Source organism: Mya arenaria, chromosome 12, assembly GCF_026914265.1.
Source record: "Mya arenaria isolate MELC-2E11 chromosome 12, ASM2691426v1".
In the NCBI taxonomy this organism is placed as follows: domain Eukaryota; kingdom Metazoa; phylum Mollusca; class Bivalvia; order Myida; family Myidae; genus Mya; species Mya arenaria.
In genome coordinates this window covers 14,843,504-14,864,867 of record NC_069133.1, presented here as the reverse complement: position 1 = coordinate 14,864,867, position 21,364 = coordinate 14,843,504, and the positions used below count along the sequence as shown (strand labels likewise).

At 34.3% G+C, this 21,364-nt stretch overlaps 1 protein-coding gene across 1 annotated transcript in view; it reads left to right on the top strand.

Annotated features, from left to right (window-relative positions):
• The window catches only part of LOC128210480 (uncharacterized), a 46,840-nt gene extending 25,779 nt beyond the window's left edge, over positions 1–21,061 (top strand). The window contains exons 24-31 of the mRNA XM_052914828.1: positions 14,067–14,259; positions 16,731–16,920; positions 17,264–17,423; positions 18,619–18,776; positions 19,269–19,462; positions 19,886–19,950; positions 20,523–20,635; positions 20,931–21,061. Coding sequence (XP_052770788.1) covers positions 14,067–14,259; positions 16,731–16,920; positions 17,264–17,423; positions 18,619–18,776; positions 19,269–19,462; positions 19,886–19,950; positions 20,523–20,635; positions 20,931–21,061 — 1,204 coding nt within the window. The remainder of the gene's footprint in view (positions 1–14,066; positions 14,260–16,730; positions 16,921–17,263; positions 17,424–18,618; positions 18,777–19,268; positions 19,463–19,885; positions 19,951–20,522; positions 20,636–20,930) is intronic.
• The last annotated feature ends 303 nt before the right edge of the window (positions 21,062–21,364 follow it).

Here is a 21,364-nt window from a genome sequence, read left to right as displayed (position 1 = left end):
TGATGGTCACTTCTGCCAAATAATTTTAAAGCTGACCTTGTATGACAAAGATATGGACTGAATAGCAAAACACTGTTGCTGTGACCTTGGCATCGAAGGTATACCAGTTTTAAGGGGCGACACTTCATCATACTGGTCACTCCTGCCAATCATAGGCAGATTTGTTCAAATCCGACAATTAAAATGTGCGCGACGCATCCTCATGCTATGGTCGTCACTTCTGCCTAAAATAATCACACCATGAATGAGACAGATATTTATAAAGAGTCGACAAAAAGGGACGGATCCGGAGGGACTGACTGTCGTACAGCTGTACTTGACGAATGATTCCAATATAATCCCTATCTCACTTTGTGAAACAGAAATATAATGAATTCATTGTTTTCTGTGACCAAAATGTAACCTAATCAGGTGCATAAGTTGTTACAAATTATGCAAACAAAAAATAGCAAAATACACATTGCAGCAAAGTTATGCATGTTTCACCCTTTAACAAACGCAAGAACCGAAAAGAAAACATTGTGATTTCATGTTTTAACTTTTAATGGGGGGGGGGGGGGTAAATTCTCTTAACGAGCTTGTATATATCATCTGTTTTGTATGTAAACATGTAACCCCTTTTCATTTTTTGGACGGTGCCCCTCAGGGCCCGTCCTAAGTAGGCACATCAGCCGAGCAAACTACAAGCCAAAGAACGCCAGTGCGCTCAGTAAATAGTTCTCATCATTTTTTTGAATACACAGCTGATTTAAAGTGGCTGTTACATAGTTTTTTTTTCTAAAATGTCTGGGCGAATAGTGAGAGAAGTGGGTCATGTATAATTTATTGCCAATTGGTACTGAAATCAAATTTTTATATTGATAAATCATTTCGCCAATATTGACTACTAATTGGAAATAGTTCCACTACGTTACTACAAAAATGCATTCGGAACTCCTCGGCCATTTTACTGTATCGATAAAAATAAATCCGTAAATGTTTCGAACTGAATACTGAAGTACATTGTTGCTAAACATAATTAATTCAATACTTTGAACTACTGAAATATTTTAAAATCTATATCATGCTGTAGACTCTTTAAGTAAAATCATCAAAATATGATGTGTTAATGGCATGACCCAAAATGACCCGGTTTATCCAAGATGGCGGATGAATCAAAACATGTCCGTGGAATTTCCGATGTCAAATTGGATTTAAGGCATCACACTCGAGTTTTACAATGGATTGTTAGTGCTAAAAAGGAGAAGTAAAAATAATTAATTGAATAACATCATCACCTTGTGGTCAAATTGGCTGAATTTAACGCAATACAATTAATGACTGATATACATCTGGTGAAAGGTCACCCACGACAAAAAGGAAGTTGCAGTAAAACACGGAAATACAAGCTTAGTGAAAATCAAAAAAACAATGACGTCGTTTTGCTTCGTGCCAATAATTGTTGCAAATATTGATGTGAAAAATAATGATAATATAAATAACTCGAAACAACTTGCATCTGCGTCACAGTTGTCATCTTTTTGCATAAAACATACATTACAGTACAGTAGGTACTTCAGATTTTCTTTAAAATGCACCAGTCAATTGTAACCACGGCCAACCCAGGTCCGGGGATATACGGGGAATAGCCGGTGAAATGGGTCGTGTTTATGCTTGTCAGGTGGCCCCTAGTCCAAATAATTGTACGTTGACGGATTTTTTTTTTAGATTTTTGATATGGCAAATCCTTCGCGTACAAATTGTTTAGTATCAAAAGTGGGTAGTTGTTCCGATCAGGATTCCGGGTTAAAGCATATAGCGTCTATAAAATATCATAAAAACAAGAAATATTATCAGATAATGTTATTTTATATTAGTTCCGTATACAAAAATTAAATATCCAACTTAAAATAATGAGTTTGACGGCTTTTCTTCGTTTCTTTCTGTCAAAACATAACGATATATACATGAAGGGCACCTGCAAGGCTTTAGGGCACAGTTTTAAATCGCTCAGAACATTTCGGCAATTGGCCGAGTTGTTACGATTGTATAACGAGGTCTGTCTCGAAGCTTTGTCGGAGGAGGCCGAGTCATTACGATTGTATCGAGTTGTTCCACTTCGCATAATTGTTGTCTGTGTCAGTCAACTTTCGTTTTATTGGAAAGGTAAACAACTTGTTTTAATGCATTAAATGCTTGTTCAGTGCAAAATAACATTTCACTTACATGGCAAACTATGAATATAACTCTTTATGATCAATTTCAACCATAAAATACTTCACTTAAAATAATTTCAATATTTTTAAAACACCCCCGTTTTTTGCACATTCCCGTTTAGACGTTAGGGATTGGAAGAATCCCGTATAACACGTCTATTATTTTAGATTAAGGTGGCCCCACATTGCCTAGTCCAACTACACATTGCCGGGTGAATGCGGTGGTTTTGTCTGTTTTAAATACAGCGGGTAATTGGCCTTGCCTAGAGTCCCCGGGGTGCAGGGACTTTGGTGGGGATTTTACCAACTGTTCGTCTCCGCATGGCATGGAATCTAGCCGGTGTTGGCTGTACTGAAAGTCCAAGTCCCCGCTATTCCCAAGATCTGGGGGTGGGGGGGCGTGGTTACAATTGACTGACCAGTGCATAATTTGGTTCCCTTTATGCCATGTTGATCTGATTCCTACCATAGTAAAATATTTTCTTCAGCTGTAACAACACTTCTATATTTAACATTGCATTGCAAAATAGAAACACGAAAGTTTCACATAATTTATCTTGAGCCAATATCATTGTTTAATCACACAAGTGTGTATAATTACACAAGTGTTTCATTAAACACTTAAATTCCGATCAGCTTCTGTCAACATAGCATTGCCATTTTGGACCTATCTAGCTGATGCGCGTCATCTTGAAGCTCAATATACATCAAGTCGAAAATTATAGATGTGTTCACTATGTGACGTGCCATATCAAAAATGGTAAAAAATCATTCAATGTACAATTATTTGAACTAAATAAACTTAGTGCTTGAAATGTCATTCTTAGCTAGGAGAAAAAGTTGGATGTGGACATGAAGACTCGCCAAAACAAAACTTGTCCAAGACTCTGAAGTTGCTGTTTATTTGGACTAGTCAAGTATTAAACTTTTCAACAAGATAAAGTTACTATAAATGATCCTGGCATTAGGACATGGAGCTAGCCTGTCTGTATTATCTGGATGGTGCTAAGCCCCTGGTGAGCCTTAAATGCCTTGATTTGAAATCTGCCACTTAATTATTCTCTATCATTGTCTACACATTTTTTAGGTAAGTGTAAAATACAGTATCTTTTGTATGTTAAAATTAACAATGGTAAAAGATTGTGCATGCTGGGGATATCGATATTGTATACATGCATATAGCTTTACGGATATTTACAGTGTTTAAATAACTCAAAAGGGTCTTACTAAATGAAAAAAATAAATCAAAATACTAGAATGTAGACAGGATTTTGACATTTTTTGGCAATTAATTAAATTCAAGGGTGTAGCCAGGCTGTACTAAATGTGAGAGGCTATGGGATAGGGAATCCCTGTAACCGTAGGAGGTTAGGGGGGGGGGGGGGGCTGCTCCCCACGGAATTTTTTTTAAGTGATTTTTAAGGCTGTGTTAGCTATCTAGCACAGAGAAACAATGCTTTCTATAGCTGATCTACCCTTAAAGGTTTTATTCTGATGTCAAAACATAACCCTCGACTTTGATGCCATGTTTGACCATTTTTTTCATTTTTCAAATTGATGTTACGCATGTGCGTAAGTGTGTAACGCTGGCTACGCCCCTGAAATTGTTCTGTTGCGATTTTGGGCAAATCATTCTCATTGGTATGCCTATCAAGCATCAAACATGTATGTCTAACAAAGATCAATAAAAACAAGCCATATTACTGAAATGTTCAAGGCCAACAGATCCCTTCAGAGAAAATCATGCATAACCCTTTTATCTACATATATTCTCCCTCCAAACAGAGACCTGGTATGTTAATTTGCATATTTAATCCAGGACATCCACATACTATGAATGCATTTCCCCCTTTGGCAGAATGTTACATTACCCTTATTCGTTATTTCAATTTATTTCTGAAGACAGCATGAACTTTTATAGAAAAGGAGTGTCAGTAATTTAGTCTGACAGTCTGTGATTTTTTTTTCAAAACTTGTTTTAATAGATGTTTATGGATAAGAAGACTCTTAATTTGAACATCAACTTGTTTAGACTAAGAAATAATGAGACCTTAAAGCTGCACTCCCATAGATTGACTATTTTAACACCTTTTATTTTTTGTTTTGGAAAGAGCAAATTATTGCGTAAATATATATGTGCAAACCAATAATAAGATATCTGATAAAATATCAGATCTTAGATTTTCATATTTATGTTCCAAAATTGATGCTTAATGGCTTAATCTGATACTAACGGTTAAAGAAAAAATGCATAAAACATCAGTTTTTGAACTTAAGTATAAGAATCTATGATCTGATTTTTTGTCAGCAGTCTTATATTACTGGTTTCCATGGATTTTCGCAAAAATTGGCTCGTTCGGAAACAAAAAATAAAGCAGTTGTCAATACTTTCAATCTGTGTGAGTGCAGCTTTAACAACAAAAATAGAACAAACCTACAATTAAGCAAATGAAATTTCAGATAGGTATAAATGAAGTGCTATCCTTAATCATTAACAATTTCATTCTTCAAGTTGGGTTTTTCCTCAGCCTACTGTCACTCACCTGATGCACAATCCCTGCATAAGATTTTACGTCGACAATGAATTAGACAATGAGGTTGTTTTTGAAGTCAATTAAATGACCTAAAGTAACTAGCTTAATGATTAAGAAGGGCTCATTATCATCAATCACTCCACCCATTCTGAATAATGTTTATTCATAAAGATTTTATTTTTTTCGTGTTTTTTATTTACTTGTATACTTTATATCCAGTTAAATACAGCCATCACACATTTTTTCTCTCCTAAATACACATGGGGATATCAATATAACATTGGTCTATTTCTATTGGTCAAAAAAATGTCACGACTCCCAATATTTATGAAACACCGCTGTTGGTCAAGGACAGGTCACGCGGTGACACCACATTTTTCCATTTTCCAAATTTAAATTACAACAAAATGGCGTCTTTATTCGGATTTGATGAATATTTCAATGAATAAATAAAACATTTAAACAGGAGAACAGGTTGTCAACGTTATACTTACATTACGGGGTTAGTAGGTGACATGGTATTGGAAATATGGGGGGGGCAAGAATCCATATTTAGGTTCGAGCTTCACTCCACTGCAATATGGTTTCCTTTACATTGAATATCCCATATCGCGGGTTACCTACTGACCATGGAACTTATAGTATCCTTCCACATGTTTTTAAACAAATTCATTGACAAGAATGTTTTTTTCAAATGACAATTTGTCATTTTGTATTCATTGTGATGAAAAAAATGTAAAATTAAATTTCCAACCAATTCTTAAGAGGAAAATGTGATATTTATCTTATCTCCTGATAAAAACTTTCAATCACGTTGGGTACTGAATGGGGTACTATATATTGGTTTAAATAGGAAATGACGTCATGAACACATAGTAATCTATGACTTCATCTTACCGGTGACCATTATGATGTCACAATTAAAAAGAGTTTAGTTTTTTGTTGTTATTCCTTTCTGCTGTACTTGATATCACCTTTATATGTATTCTTCTTACAAACAGTGTGAGAATGATCGCATGATTCTTTGGTTTGAAATATTTCCTAATACAAATTTTTGCAATGCATGTTTGTAGTCCAGAGAATAGCATCGCTTTAATGGTACATGTATCCTGTTTTTAGCTTGACTATTCGAAGAATATGGAGAGCTATATACTACTCACCCAAGCGTCGGCGTCACACCTTGGTTAAGGTTTTGCATGTATGCACCTTTAAGTCATTATCTCAGCAAATACATCATGTATTGCATTGAAACTTTAGATATGTATTCCCAACTATCTAACCTACTAAATTAATGAAGTTAGATAACACTTATTTGAATTTAATGCAAAAAATGGGCCTTTATTATTTGACTTTGAAATTCTGGTTAAGGTTTTGCATGTAAGCACACATAGGCTGATATCTCAGCAACTACTTGATGTATTGCATTAAGATTTTATACAATAGTACTCAACCATCCAACCTTCCTAATTAACCAAGTAAGATAACTCTAGTTTGCATTTAATGCAAATAATGACCCTTTATTATTCGACTTAAAAATTCTGGTTAAGGTTTTGCTTTATTATTTGACATATAAATTCAAATACATCATGTATTGCATTGAAACTTTATACACAGGCTCCCAACTATTTAACCTTCTTAAATAATCAGGAAAGATAACTCTATCTTTTATATTTTATCATTTTTGCCCCTTTATTATGCAACTTAGAAATACTGTTTAAGTTTCAAGTATTGGACCATGTAACCACGTTCATGTTAATATCTCAACAAATACATAATGTATTGCATTGAAATCTAATCTAATTTTACAGTGATCCATGTTTCGCCAAAACTTTTTAATCCTTACACTGAACAGCGGCGTAATAGTCGAACGCACACTGAACAGCGGCGTAATAGTCGAACGCGCAGTCTCTGTGACAGCTCTTGTTTACTAGAGAAGTAAAACAGGTAAGTTGTTTTTGTTGTCTTTACTTAAAGAATATTTTGATAAAAAGATACTAAAACTCGTCATCATATAATAGACTGTATTATACAACTCGTCAAGGAAATATGTTAGTAAGATCGACAAAGGCTAAGTTATTTACACATTTCCTGAGGTTGTTGAATATGTTTTTTAAAGCTTCATCAATGAAAACTTGACATCAGTACTGTTTTGAAAACAAACATATATTTATATATGTCGTTCTCGGATGACCCTGACTGGGACCTTTTTGACCTAATTATTTTTTAGAGCTATAGCATTTTAGACAGTTTTGAAAACAATATTTAATGTTGTCTTTTGATGACCTAGATTGTGGCCTTTTGACACACATTAAAATTTGAAGCTTCAGCCATGAAATTAAGACCATTAATTCGAACTCAAAAATCAAAATTGTGCTTTGATAACGTTGTCCTTTCGACATATTTTCCTATTTTTAAGCTATTTCAATGAAAGTTTTTTAGTACAGTTTTCAAAACAAAAAGCAATGTTGTGCTTTGATGACATAGAATATGATTTTTGACATACATTCTATTTTTGAAGCAACAGCAAAATTTTTTAGACCATGTGTATAACTTTTAAAACAAATATCAATTTTGTACTTGGATAACCTTGATAATTACCGTTTGACCATCTTTTCTATTCTAAGGTACTGCAACGAAAGTTCAGTAAGTTTTGCAAAACAATTATCAATGTTGTCCTGAGATCTTCTTTACTGTGACCTTTTGACCCTCTTTCATAAAATGTACTGCTTTAAGAATAATTATGAATGTTGTGTTTGGCTAACCATGATTGTGACATTTTCACTTACTTTTTTATTTTTGTGGCCTCTGCAATAAAATGTTGCTATGTTTGGAAAACAATTCATCATTGTTGGTCTCGGGTTACTTTAAAGGGACTGTACACCAGATTGGCACCATTTTTTTTTCCTGTAACGCAACTCAGGACAATTATTTAATAGAATGTGTTAAGCTTTGAATCATAATTTTAGAGAAAGGACCAAAATGTAAAAAAATAGCAGTCCAGTGTTGTGTCCGCTGTGCTACAAAGGCTTACTCCAAACGGGTGATATTTTTAAGCTATATACCTTCGTAGACATACCCAGTAATTATTTAATGGAAAAATACAAAATCACTGCTTAGCTAAAATAAATTGTAAACTATGTGGTACTTCAGTTAGTAAGATTCAATGCTTTGTACACATTAATACCAAGTTTATGTCAGTTTTCGACAATTGTTTTTCTGGCAGATTGATCATCTTGTGCACAGTTGCTTCAGCTAAGGCCTACGTTTTTAATTTTGAGTACAACATTAAACTTTGGACCATGTATACTGTTTTAAAAAACATCTGTTAATGTTATGCTTCAGTTATCTTGATTGTGTCCTTTTGGCGTATTTGTTATGCAACTGGAATGAAATTTTGACTATGAAGTAGTTCTGCAAACAAACATTAACGATGATATTGCCAGGTGACCTTTTCATCAACTTTTCAAAGCTACAGCATTAAGATGAATAATTATGTTTGGGAAATAAATATCAAGCTTAGATATTTGGTTTGAAGCATTGTCTAATTGTCCTCACATGAGAGTGTTCAAATTATGCTTCTATATTCAAGATTAGGTTCCGATGATTTTCTGTGTTTATAAGAGAAAGGACTTAGTTCTATACTTGCAGCAGACCGAACAATGTCACCGTCCATCAGCACTTTCAGTGCTTTGATTGATACATTATTTAGGACAAACTCAATGCTTACATACTGCAATATTGGTCAGAACATCTTGAAATAGTAACACACAGTAAATAACACAGCATGATGGCCTGCTAAGTGGTGATTAATTGACTGGTTTAATTCAATGCTGATGTCATGGACTGATAAGCCCTTTTCAAAAAAATGACGGTTTGTGAGGCTGTACTGAGTTACAGACACCTGCTAGATGTGTTCTTAATTACTGGACAGACTGAATCTTCTATCTCTATAAATGGTAACATGGTTATCAAGTATCCTACTTAGATCAAAGAAAATATTAACATAAAGGTGTGAATTGGATCGTTATGAGGTCGGGTATGAAGGTGAAATCAAAAGTATGTTACTTTAAGGGCTGGTATGAATGGCAGCTTTATTAGTATTTTGTATGCTTGATTATTTTTATATGGGTGTGGCTTAAAAAGAGTAAGATGCAAGGTAATTAACACAATTAATGTGAGGGAAGGAATTGCATTGAAAGTAAGAATAGGAAGCTTTACATTTGGGTAAGTGAGTAACCATTTAACTTGAAATTGATATTAACCTCTCACAATAAATAAACAATAAAACAATGGAATATAATAAAATATAGAAATATATATTTGTGTCCTTGATTATAAAGGTATAGACTACGACGCATATATATTTATAATAATTATAATAAAAAATAATGATAATAATTATTATCACTATTATTATTATCTTTATTTTCACTATTATTATCATTATTTATCATTATAATTATTATTATTATTTTTTTTATTATTATTATTATTATTATTATTATTATTATTATTATTATTATTATTATTATTATTATTATCATCATCATCATCATCATCATCATCATCATCATCATCATCATCATCATCATCATCATCATCATTATCATTATTATTATTATTATTATTATTATTATTATAAGTTACTACTATGTTATTATAAATTATAATATAAGTAATTATTATTATTATTATTAGTAGTAGTAGTAGTAGTTGTAGTAGTAGTAGTAGTAGTAGTAGTAGTAGTAGTAGTAGTAGTAGTAGTAGTAGTAGTAGTAGTAGTAGTAGCAGCAGCAGCAGCAGCAGCAGTAGCAGTAGCAGTAGCAGTAGCAGTAGCAGTAGCAGTAGCAGTAGTAGTGCTAGTGGTAGTGGTGGTGGTGGTGGTGGTGGTGGTGGTGGTAGTATTAGTAGTAGTAGTAGTAGTAGCAGTAGTAGTAGTAGTAGTAGTTGGTAGGAGTAGGTATTTGTAGTAGTAGTAGTAGTAGTAGTAGTAGTAGTAGTAGTAGTAGTAGTAGTAGTAGTAGTAGTAGTAGTAGTAGTAGTAGTAGTTAGTAGTAGTAGTAGTTGTAGTTGTTAGTAGTAGTAGTAGTAGTAGTAGTAGTAGTAGTAGTAGTAGTAGTAGTAGTAGTAGTAGTAGTAGTTAGTAGTTAGTAGTTAGTAGAAGTAGTAGTAGTAGTAGTAGTAGTAGTAGTAGTAGTAGTAGTAGTAGTAGTAGTAGTCTTAATTTCACAATCTATCATATTAGGAATATTAACGGGCATCTTATTTTCGAATAAGAACAATTGAAAAATGATTGAAATCTTTTTCACTATGCCGGTCGGTACGCGGACTGGGAAGTCCCTGAAACTGTTTCATACATGAATTATTATTTGAAATACATACTGAGCTTTAACATGAACCTCACCTATAAATACATTTACACCTAAACTTTGAACGGCCTTTCGCCAATTGCGAATATATTTCGACAAACTCAACATCTTCGGATCTATTCGGATCGCAAGTCATTTTAATATAAATTTAAAATAAAAAAATATCTTGTTTTTTGTTAAGCATGTCACGACAAACGTTTATCAACATGTCGACGAGTGTTAATTCATTATTTGTTTAATGTATTATTATCATTAGCGTTTTAATTAAACGTTTAAAAGTGTTTTGAATTACATTTTTCCGCGTTATTGTGACGTCATATAATAAACTGTTTCCGGTTATGGTCGAGTCGTTCTATTAACATGATGAGTAAGAAGGAATAACTGTAAAGTTTTCTAAAATGAAATTACGATACGATACGATAAGTTTATTGCATAAAACATTATACAATGTTCATAGCATATAACATACAATACAATGAATGGAGAAAGTACAGAAATACAATTTTCTGGAGCGATTTAACATGAATGATATAACATCCTATAGTTGTTCGAGTGTGGTTATAAAAATAGAAATATAGCTAAATATGTTAGGATAATTACATTAAATAACAGCAATTCAGGTACTAGTTATGTAAAACCTCCCTTAGCTGGTTAGCAAAGTATATATATTTAACGTTGGCCAATGGCAAAATTAAGGCTTAAAAAAAATCTTAATTCCCTAAATTTTGGGCACACATGTACAAAATGAAATTCAGGTTCTACCCGATTGCATGATACACATATTTTTTCATTTACGGGTGTGTTAGTATATCTGCCCGTCTCGATTCCAAGTCTACGGGCAGAAGTTCTAAATCGCGCAAGAGCATATAGAAATATGTTTTCATGGATTGTTTCTAAATATTTTTCTCTAATGAAAGCATGTTTAAATAAGGCGTATGTTCTTAATCTAGGTGAATTATTGATATCTGCGTACCAGCTTTGGCAATAGTTGTCTATAATTATATTTTTGATTACCTCAGATGTGTAATTATCAATACTTTCAGTTCGCCTTATATCAGAAAAACCATGTTCATTCAAAATATTTTTAACTTGAGTGGCCCAGTTTTTATTTTATATGTTTTATTATTTGAATCTTCTGTTCGTAATATGTTATAAGTATGTTGGATTAAACAATTATCTCTCGAAACAATAACTTTTTTCGAATATTTGACTAAATTTATTTTCCTATAACCTATCATTGGTACCCTTCCAAGTTCTTCGTATAATGCAATTAAGTTTGTCGATTTTTTTTTTACTCCAAGTATATAACGAAGAAATTTCACATCAATCATTTCTATGTCGGTAGCTGTATTCATACCCCAGATTTCCGAGCAGAAATTAAGAACTGAGCCCACTAACACATCAAACAGTTTAATTTTCTGATGAATGAATTATTTGTATTCATAATGCTGCAAAGAGTTAATGACCTATTGTTGTAAATATATAAGTAATGGATTATCGGGGAAGTATACTCAGTTAGGCTGGTTGAAGTACGCGTGGGGTCATTTGGACACCACACACCTTAACTAGCCCAACTGATTTCACACCGCGATAACGACATCAATCACGCAATTCATTCCTAAAACAAATCAAAGCGCGAGGCGCTGAAAGACTATCTGCGGGCAAATATGTGAGAACTTCAGCAATAATTCCATTCAAGATGCACAGCTTATCACTTAAGGCGACGTATCCCTATGTATTTAAAGTCACAATCAGAGGCGTAGCCAGATTTTTAGCTTAGCCCTCGACCTTTCATTTTTTTTTCAAATAAATGTTACGCACATGCGTAAGTGCGTAACGGTGGCTACGCCCCTGGCAATGCGTGCCTCTTTCAATCGCTTCTAAAGATTTCCAGTGCTTTGATTAGATATCATACAATATGCAAGATTTATGCACATACACGTTTTAATTGTTTAAGGAAAATGATTTTATTTTTACGAATAACTTTAGCAATAATTACTATCAAAATGCAGAGCTTATCAGATGGTCGTTTTCCTGCGGTGAAGGCAAACATGTGGTCAGTTAATGTATGTAGAAACTATTTTTAGAAAATCAGTCAGTTGAAACTATTTCTAGATTATCGGAAATTGTCTGTTCTAAGAATGGGAATATGATTGTGCCGTTTCAAGTATTATTGATAAATAAATGTTTTGTTATGTTTTATGTAAGTATCTGTTTAAAATTAATACTAGTGCTGTTATGAATGCTTCGCACTCTTTAATTGTCTGTTTTACAGGTTAAATCCGAACTAATTTGCTTCATCAAAAGTATGCATAACTCACTGTCGTATCAGGGCAAGTGTGTTAGAATAAATTGAAAGGCTAATGTCCAAAACTATGCCAAGAATACATCGGAACGAAGCTTTTACGCAAAAAATGTAAACCTCTTATTAGATGGATAGTATTTTGTTATTGTATAGCAGGCAAATCATAGTATTTGAAGCATTAGCAACACGAAACCTGGGATACAACTATTTTGATTTTCAGACAATCATTTTTGTTTCTTAATTCATAAAAGTAATATCAGAAATACACCCTTACAAATAAGCGTGCTTCATAGTCACACCAGGTTATAATAACAAACCCTTCAGGCGATGGTACACTTGCGGTCGGTAATAATTTCTAAAACATCTTGGACTGAACTCAGAGTGAATATCATAATCAGTATGTTACCATCCTACCAGAGCATCTATTATTTTGACCCACACTAATCTGATAAATATAACGATCTATAAATAGTTATATTCTGCTAAAAATAAAACGCTGGAATACAGAAATACAGCGCGGAAATAGCCGAACAAGCAAGAACTCATACTAGGATAATCTATTTTTATGGTTTCGACGTCATTCTGCTACTAAACATAGAGCGCATTGAGACAAAAAAAATGGGTTAAACGACATGAATAGAAGTAGTTCTTTGGCGTTTGCGGTCTTAAGACTACCTGCGCGCATGCGCAGATAGTCTAAAAATGACAAATGTATTTTTTTTTCGTCCCTTATACTTTTGCTGCATCAATAGTGAAGTGACATCCTGTTTCCGAAGCGTGGCAATACACTGCAATTCAAATAACTAAGCAACAGTCTTGTTCAAGTGATATAGTGTTACTATCTGCTAACCTTTTGCTGGATTGATTTAGAATTGAATGCTTGAGAAAAAATAGCTAGGACATGACAGTTTAACAAAGAAAACATGGAAGCACACAAGTACGAATACACAATATATAACAGGGGGGCTATCACTTACCTTGAGTGGTATTCATTATTCAAATTAAGTTAATCCAATGGTCATACATCATTGACTTCATTCACTCTTTCGGTCAGTTAATAAATACAAGTTATCCGATTAGCTACATCCTTGTTAGATTCAATAAAGACCAATAATTAATACCAGTCCAGATAGTTATGTAAACAGCAAATGCAAAGGATACATAGTGGTGTAAACAACAAAGGAGAGTTAAACGACCAACATCTGAAAGGGTACAAAAGGTGTTCTGCCTTTGCAATGACACTCGCAGACTGAAGCATGGAAGCAAGTGAATTTTTAAATCAGTTTGAAACGCACACTCCACATTACCCTCTTTAAAAAAGATACATTTTATAAACAAGAAAGTATCCAATAAAATACACTCGGTGCATAATGACAAAAGTCTGAAAAAAATCCTTAAATTAGAGATATGCACTTGCCGCACCGGAAAATATCCATGCATAGCAATACGGAATACTAAGAATTTATCATTGAACTACTGTGATGTGTTTTCTGACATTTACCATAATTATAGGGAATGTTACACACACAAAACGGTAAGAATTCAGATATAACCATTTCGGAGATCGAAATATGTAAGCAACAGAATTTGAGGCACCAAATGGATTATAATTGTCTTTATTAAACTGGCATTTGTACTTGAAATAATCAACAAAACATTTCAGCACTGAGAGCATCATGGCTTATTTAAAACGTTGGCGACGAAATCGCGCAGCTGTGATGGCATCGGCTATGTATAGCAGTGAAAGTGAAGACAATGTTCAAGACAACATTGAACAGGACATTCTTCATCAACATGAATTTGAAAACAGGGAAACAGATATCGGAACTTATGGGCAAGACAGTGAAACAAGTAATGTAAGTGATGCATCAGACTTTCTAAGAGATTTGAAGCATTCATCTGAGTCAACATAAAATGAATGTAAATAAATCCTTCAAAGAAAACCTTCCATTTTCAACGAAGTTTGCAATGTATTTAAATGCCATGCTCCAGTCTGAGCTTTAATAAAGACAATCAAAGACCACATCGGTTAAAATGCGTGTGAACGATATACGATTAAAGGACATTGAACAAATAATCGTTAAGTATTTCATTCAGTAGTAGAGTGTATGGCAAGAAGTGATGAAGCTACTGAGCTTGTTTCTGTAGTTTTTTGGGCTGTACGCCGCTAGGCCTGCAGCCATTTATAACCGTCGCATCGGCTGATCGACAAAACATTTTTAACTAAATCGAATTAATGTGCGCAGATGAACTCTATAAGCTTTGCTTTCGTTCCAATCCATTTCAATATTATAGACAACTTGTGTGTGTGTATATTCTGTGTAGTTTGTTTGTATATGTTGAATAAAATATGTTTAAATCAATTAATGTGCGCACGGGCGTATCAACCCCAGCGCAATTTGAATTGCGGTGGTCACCGACCTAATTTACATTAACATTTACATCGAAAATACCTAGTATGCAATCTGCTCTAATTGCTACGGACTACGTTCTGCATATTCATTAGCTTGATATAAATAGTGCTGTTATGAGTTTTCAATCTATCTTATGCCGTTAATATAGTTCGAAAAAGCTGCGTTTTGCGTAAAATAACGAAATTGAAATTGTACAAAAAGCAACTAATTTGATATCGGCGAGTAACAGAACGCAATATAAATAGCAGAATCCGCAAATAGTTTCAAAATGAACGTGTTCTGAATTAAATAAATGCATGTATCATATACTTGTGTTTAGATTATTTTAGGGCCGAGGACCGATAATATCTACATGTATATTATAGTTAAGAATAGAATCTGAGTCAGCGCATTCGGAAAAGTAGTTCATTCATTATTATTTTCTATGTTTTAAATTGCCTAAATCGGCTATTACTTGACATTTTTATTGAGATTGTTAGTTTTTACTTGTGTTTGTAAAATGTGTGTTGCATAAAACCATTATCTTGTGTAAGTACATACTAACAACCCTTTAACCATTAATAAATGAATATTAAACACAATTCTGTTCAAATCAAATCGCGTAAAGCGTTGACAGGCTATCGACCTGCTGCAATGTTGTGTCCTAGTCATATAATGCCGAATGAAACGGGATGTATGTGAATATTTTCTCAGTTTGTCTCAGTAATTTCAGTCAAATATCTTGAGCATGTAGCATAATGCATATGCATATTTAAAAACACAACTGATATAAATCTCTTCATTTTGTCCATGAGTGACATATGTTGAGGGTATTATTAAGAAACTTGTACATAAAGCATACAGGGACTAAATAGTGTGTGCTTGATTTGATCCAGAGGAATTTGACGTTATAGAAAGAAACCTTAAACATAAACCTAATTAATATGTCCAATGCATTTTGTTGGGATGCATTTGGTTAAGCTGACATACCCTTGTAGTAAATTAAATATGCATAAGTCAAGTTTGAAGTGTAGAGTAGATTTTACTAAAAATTCCTTAATGCTTTATCCGGGGCAGTGTATTGTTTATGAAACCAAAGCTCCAGCTAAGGTTTTATATGATATTGAGAATTACTCCATACCGTATAAGTAACTATTTGGCGTATTCCACATTTCAAATGACTTATACTTCATGATCTCATTGAGAATCAACATTAAACTCTAAAAGTTTTCGCGAAGGAAATTATGAGCGCGTATATGCTATCTTGAGATGTGTATGTTAATAATTATGTTTTACAATTACATGACTATACTCACAAAACGTTACCGGCCGAAAGCAACGCTTTAAGCGCTTTGATTACATACATATTTACTGCTGGGAGATACGATTACTAAAGCACACTCATTTACAACAGATAATCGATTGCTTATTACTGATCAAGAATAATCTAATTTATTGATATTTCCCTTAAGTTACTACAGAATTATTGCTTATTACAATCTCAAGTCCGTTGTCTGGTTAGCGCAGTGGCGAGCGCACTCGCTTCTCACCTAGGCGACCCGGGTTCGATTGCCGGTTCGGGTGCATGTGAGTTTGGTTCGTGGTCACCAAGCCGGACAAGTGGGTTTTCTCCGGTTTCTCCGGTTATCCCCACAACAAAAGACCACACTCTCGCGTAAAATCGTGCCAACGAGAGTGATTAATAAAATGTTGTAATAACTTGTTTCACAATCGTTGTAAAATAAATATGTTTAAACTAAACAATATCAAGTATTTAGTTTATCAATAGCTATTTACAGCTAATGTAACCTTTTGATGCCATACAATATTTATGTATAAATTGTACTTGCTGCAAGCAAACTTTATATTCATAGTATACTTGCAAGTAATTACCAAATCAAATCAGCTCCATGTTTGTGCATTATGTCTAGTAGATGTGGGTCAGAGCAGTTTGGAAAGATGACGAAAAGAGGGAGGTAGAGGGTGTGATTCCGCAAAACTGGGTGCAGGACAATTGTGTGCTCTGGCCGCCTGTAGCTGAGGCTAGGAAATCATTGAGGGACAGGACACACCCTCGGAGCACATGGAAGAAGTTTCCATTGATCAAAATCAATATAAAATCTGGTAAGAACCGCATTGTCTTTCTATTCATCCTTTATTTTTTCATCTGAATTTTCCAGTTAAACATTTTATTGTTGAGATTGGGTAAAAGATATTCCAACATTATATAAATCCCGCTGCATTAGTATATTATTACAAACAGCAAATAGTTTACTTAAAAGCGTTTGACTTAACGGATTGGTAAACGAATATTTCAATTTCACAGGACTGTGCAGATGCATGTTTTCTTCTGATTTTTTGTTTAGGGAAAAAGGCTCTACTCTATTGATTTCATTCTGTAAAAAAAAATAAAGCCATTTATGGAAAAATGTTTTGTTAGTACAGGCTTAAACACTTTAACTTTCAGAAAAGAAAAGCGAGTGTGAAATGTACGATTTCACCTCAACGATGGGGGCGTGGGATGTTGATGAACCGGTGGAAGCAAAACGCACAAGAATGAAGCGACGATTTGAAGACTCCATCACTGATAGGATGGAATATCCAAGCACACCGAATAGGCATTTTCGGTGAATTCAGCCGTGCTCGAAAACTGTATCTGTTTTTCCCATGATAGATAAGTCACGTGCTGTGACTCATGACATTTTTATTTCGTTAAGTACAAAATTTATGTAAGCATACTTATTTCAGTAGACGATTTCAATAAACATTTAGTTTACAAAACATATAGCTTCAAAACGAAACAAAATAACCCTTAAAACAATATATTGAAGGAACTTATTTACGTATGCAGTGAATAAAAGTTATGGCGCGCCATGACGTCAGTAATCATCACCGCACGTTTTGTTTTGATGAGATGTACAAAAATTCGTTTTTCTATGTCATTTGTTCACAAAAAGTTAAATCAAGGTATGCTAGAAAATATAATAATCGTATTTGTCCGGGCACGCTCCTTAGCCGGTAACTCGATAGGCCTCGTAGCGCAGATGCCCTAGCTCGGGTCGGTTTTTTCTATCCGACTGGAAACACATGACGTATATTATTCGTATATTGTGTATCAAGGGATCAATCAATCAAGCAGAAGAAAAGGCACTTTTTAAGGCACTATTAACCCTTGGTAATTGTAGTTTGCCCTTTAGATGTCAGAAATATTTCAGACCAATTTGGATTAGTCACAAATCATATCTTCAGAAGTACCGTTTACTTGTGACAATGTGTGGTACAAACATATGAGGCCCGTTCTTAGCAAACAACTGGCTTACACCTACCACAGGCAATATAATAATGGTCCGGTCAATAAGTAGCTTAATTGAGACTTGAGATACACATTAAGACAGTTTTATTCAAACGATAGATCTAGAACGTTCTACACTATAACGTTGTTGCTTTTTCAGAATTAAGCAATGAAACTGGTTTGTCTTCGAATCGTGATCTTACGATCAATTCCACCAAGTCAGCAAGCCCGTCTACTGATCTAGACCCTCAGCCTAAAAAGGAGAACAGAGGCGCTGTCAAACCACTCAGATTTTTGCATCACCCACACTCCACGAAAGCCAGCCATTCACAATCAAATTCACCGCAACACTTACGATCCACATCTCAGCACTCACACTCAAGGTCAGAAAAACGATCACAATCAAGGTCACCACAATCCAGGGCATCACAGCACTCACATTCATAATCTTCACACAAATTGCGGTCGATGTCAACACACCACTCGCAGTACAAGTCAATCACTACTCTCAGTAGCAAATCACTTGCCAGGACATCTTCAACGTCTGCCTTAGGACGGTCACGATCACGATCATTCGATAATGCCACACGCAGTCCACTTTACTCACAACACTTTGTAGTGTTCTCAACACCAAAGGAAGGAAGCAGCCAGCAGAATGAACGTGATATATTTCCTTTGCCAACTGGAGGTAAGTTAGATATTTGCTTGAGTTTCACGTATGTCCGGTTCTACAAATAAGCAATACAACTCAATAATCCAGATCCTGTTTGGAAACTAACCGACATGGAGGTGAAGTCCTGTGGTTTGATGTCCATGGTCATAACCCCTCGGCCTTTTGTTATCAATTGAGTGATTTGTGTTTTCATTCAAATTCGAAAAAAATATATGGGAATATTGTCATGTTGCCAGAGTCGTATTGAAAATATACCATTGGGGTTTTTCTGTTATTAACTGTTTAACAAAGAATTGAACAATTGCAAATCAGTGGAAGGGCAATGATGCAAACTTATCCTGTATAAACCTTTTACTTCCGCTTTCATAAAATATATATAGACTCTTAATATATTTCTAAATTGGACTGATTAATGTAGACCAATAACCGACTACCCAGTTGATTAAGACAAGTCAGTGTTAACATTGGTTGAATATGTAACCCAGCTAAGATGTATTATTGCTTTAGAGTTTCAGAAGCGTGTCCTCATGCTACTCAGCGATATCCAGCATGAGTTGGCCGAACTGAAGCGGCAGTTGGTCCCAAATAGCCAGTCTGTCGATTCGCTGGAAGTAGACATCTGGCCAGCAGAAACTTTGGACGACTTCCATCAGTTAGATGACAAGTGTTCAAACACACAGGAAAGGAAAAAAACTGGTATTGTTTAGAACAAATAATTGTATTGAATAAGTAGACCTTTACAGTGTGTTTTTTACGTCATTGCTCTGCAAACAACGTGATATCAGGCTGAACCTTGTAAACATGTTTTAAACAAATCCTTCCTTAAGCTGTGTTAGTTTTACCGGTTTAATCCAGTGTGTCCTAACCCAAAAGGGTGAATCCCACAATAAAACATATAAGACCAATTCCATTTTTAAAGAAATAGGGGATGGGTTTCTAAATGCACTTGTGCCTTCATGTTACAATTAATTATGATAACGTTAACTGTCTTTGTTAGGGGAATTTAGTCCGATTATTACTGACGTGTATTCTTATAATCATCCTAACATTTGAATCTTTAAACCTGGTTGCAGTTGGCACAACTCCCATTATTTTTAGTAATATGCATCATATTGTATTAACAGGTTCAGGTATTGTCGAAGATTGGTGGTGTGGATGCCAAGGACAATGTCAAGAAAATCATGGAAAGGTAAACACGTTGTGTATTCTCTTGACGCTTTGCATACTGAAATAGAGATGAGGATTTATAAAGAAAGGGATTTAAGTATGTAAAAGTGTTGTAAATCCAAAATGGGGAAATATTCTAGTTTGCATAATCTATAATGTAATGTTAAAAGTAATGAATAAAGCCTTGAACATAAGTTTGAAGTTATAAACTACAATAATTTTTCAAATTCAGTGTCTCTTCTAGATACTAAGGAAGAACCTCTTCCTTTTTAAAATGAGTTTGAATGAGTCTGAAGACGATGGTACAATAACATTTCAACTACAAGTAATTCCGCAGAAAGTATGAATTTTCATGAATTCATTTGAAATATCTTAGGGTCTTTCACTATTACCGAGTTTCATCTGTTAAATCCGAAAAGATATACAGAGCTAACATTTGGACCATACACACGATATATTTAAGCAATAAACGTTCTGTTTATGTAACCCATGACCCACTTGACTATTTGCGGTATACAGTTTCACCGACGGTTACACTGTTTGAAGTAAATGTATATTTAATTTGATTATTCCTGCTTTGTTGTATGTTCACAGGTTGATGAGCAATCGCCTGATAGCCCTCTTCAGCATGAAGGGCAGGTCCACCAAGAATGGAGAGCCGAGGAAGCTGGGTGTCCAAACCTCTTCAGTTTACGAAGTAGTCAAGGGTATGTTTAAGTTTATTTTGTTCAAAAAAGAAAAATAAAGGAGTATAAAGTTTGGATATGTATATCCCTGATCACCCCTCATACAATTGAATGAATATAAATTTTATATGCTGCAGGTTTCATGAACAAATATTGGGTATAATTCAGTTAATATTTTATGGATATCTTACCCAGGAATGTTTAAACACAATGGGCTATTAAATTTATTCATGCTTACCATTCGTGCATACTGCAGCAATAAGAAATGGTCAAAACATGAATAATGCTGTACACAAGTTCAATGATATATTTTCAGCCAGTGCCTTCAACACCTACATGAAGGAGGGCTTAACAGACCAGCACATTTATAAATACACTGGAGATACACTGAAATATGTTCCCGATCGTCACGGTGGAGGCGGTAGAAAATTAACATATATACAGTGATACCTTTCATTTCCTTCTTTTTTAGTGTATTTCGTGTGTATATGTGTGAACTATCAATGTGCTGATTTAAGTATAAATTACCTCGGTTTTTATCTGCTGTAGTGTTGATTTACTTATGAAATGCCTTTATTATTAATGCAGGGACTGTTAAGGTGTTGTTCAAATGTTGTTTTACTGGTGCTTTGATCTGAACACGCTAATAAATGTTGCATATATTTAGTACATGCATTTGATTTTTTCTGTTTTGTAAATATTATCATGTTGTTTTTAATGTAGTTGTGTTTACTACAATCACCGTTTTTC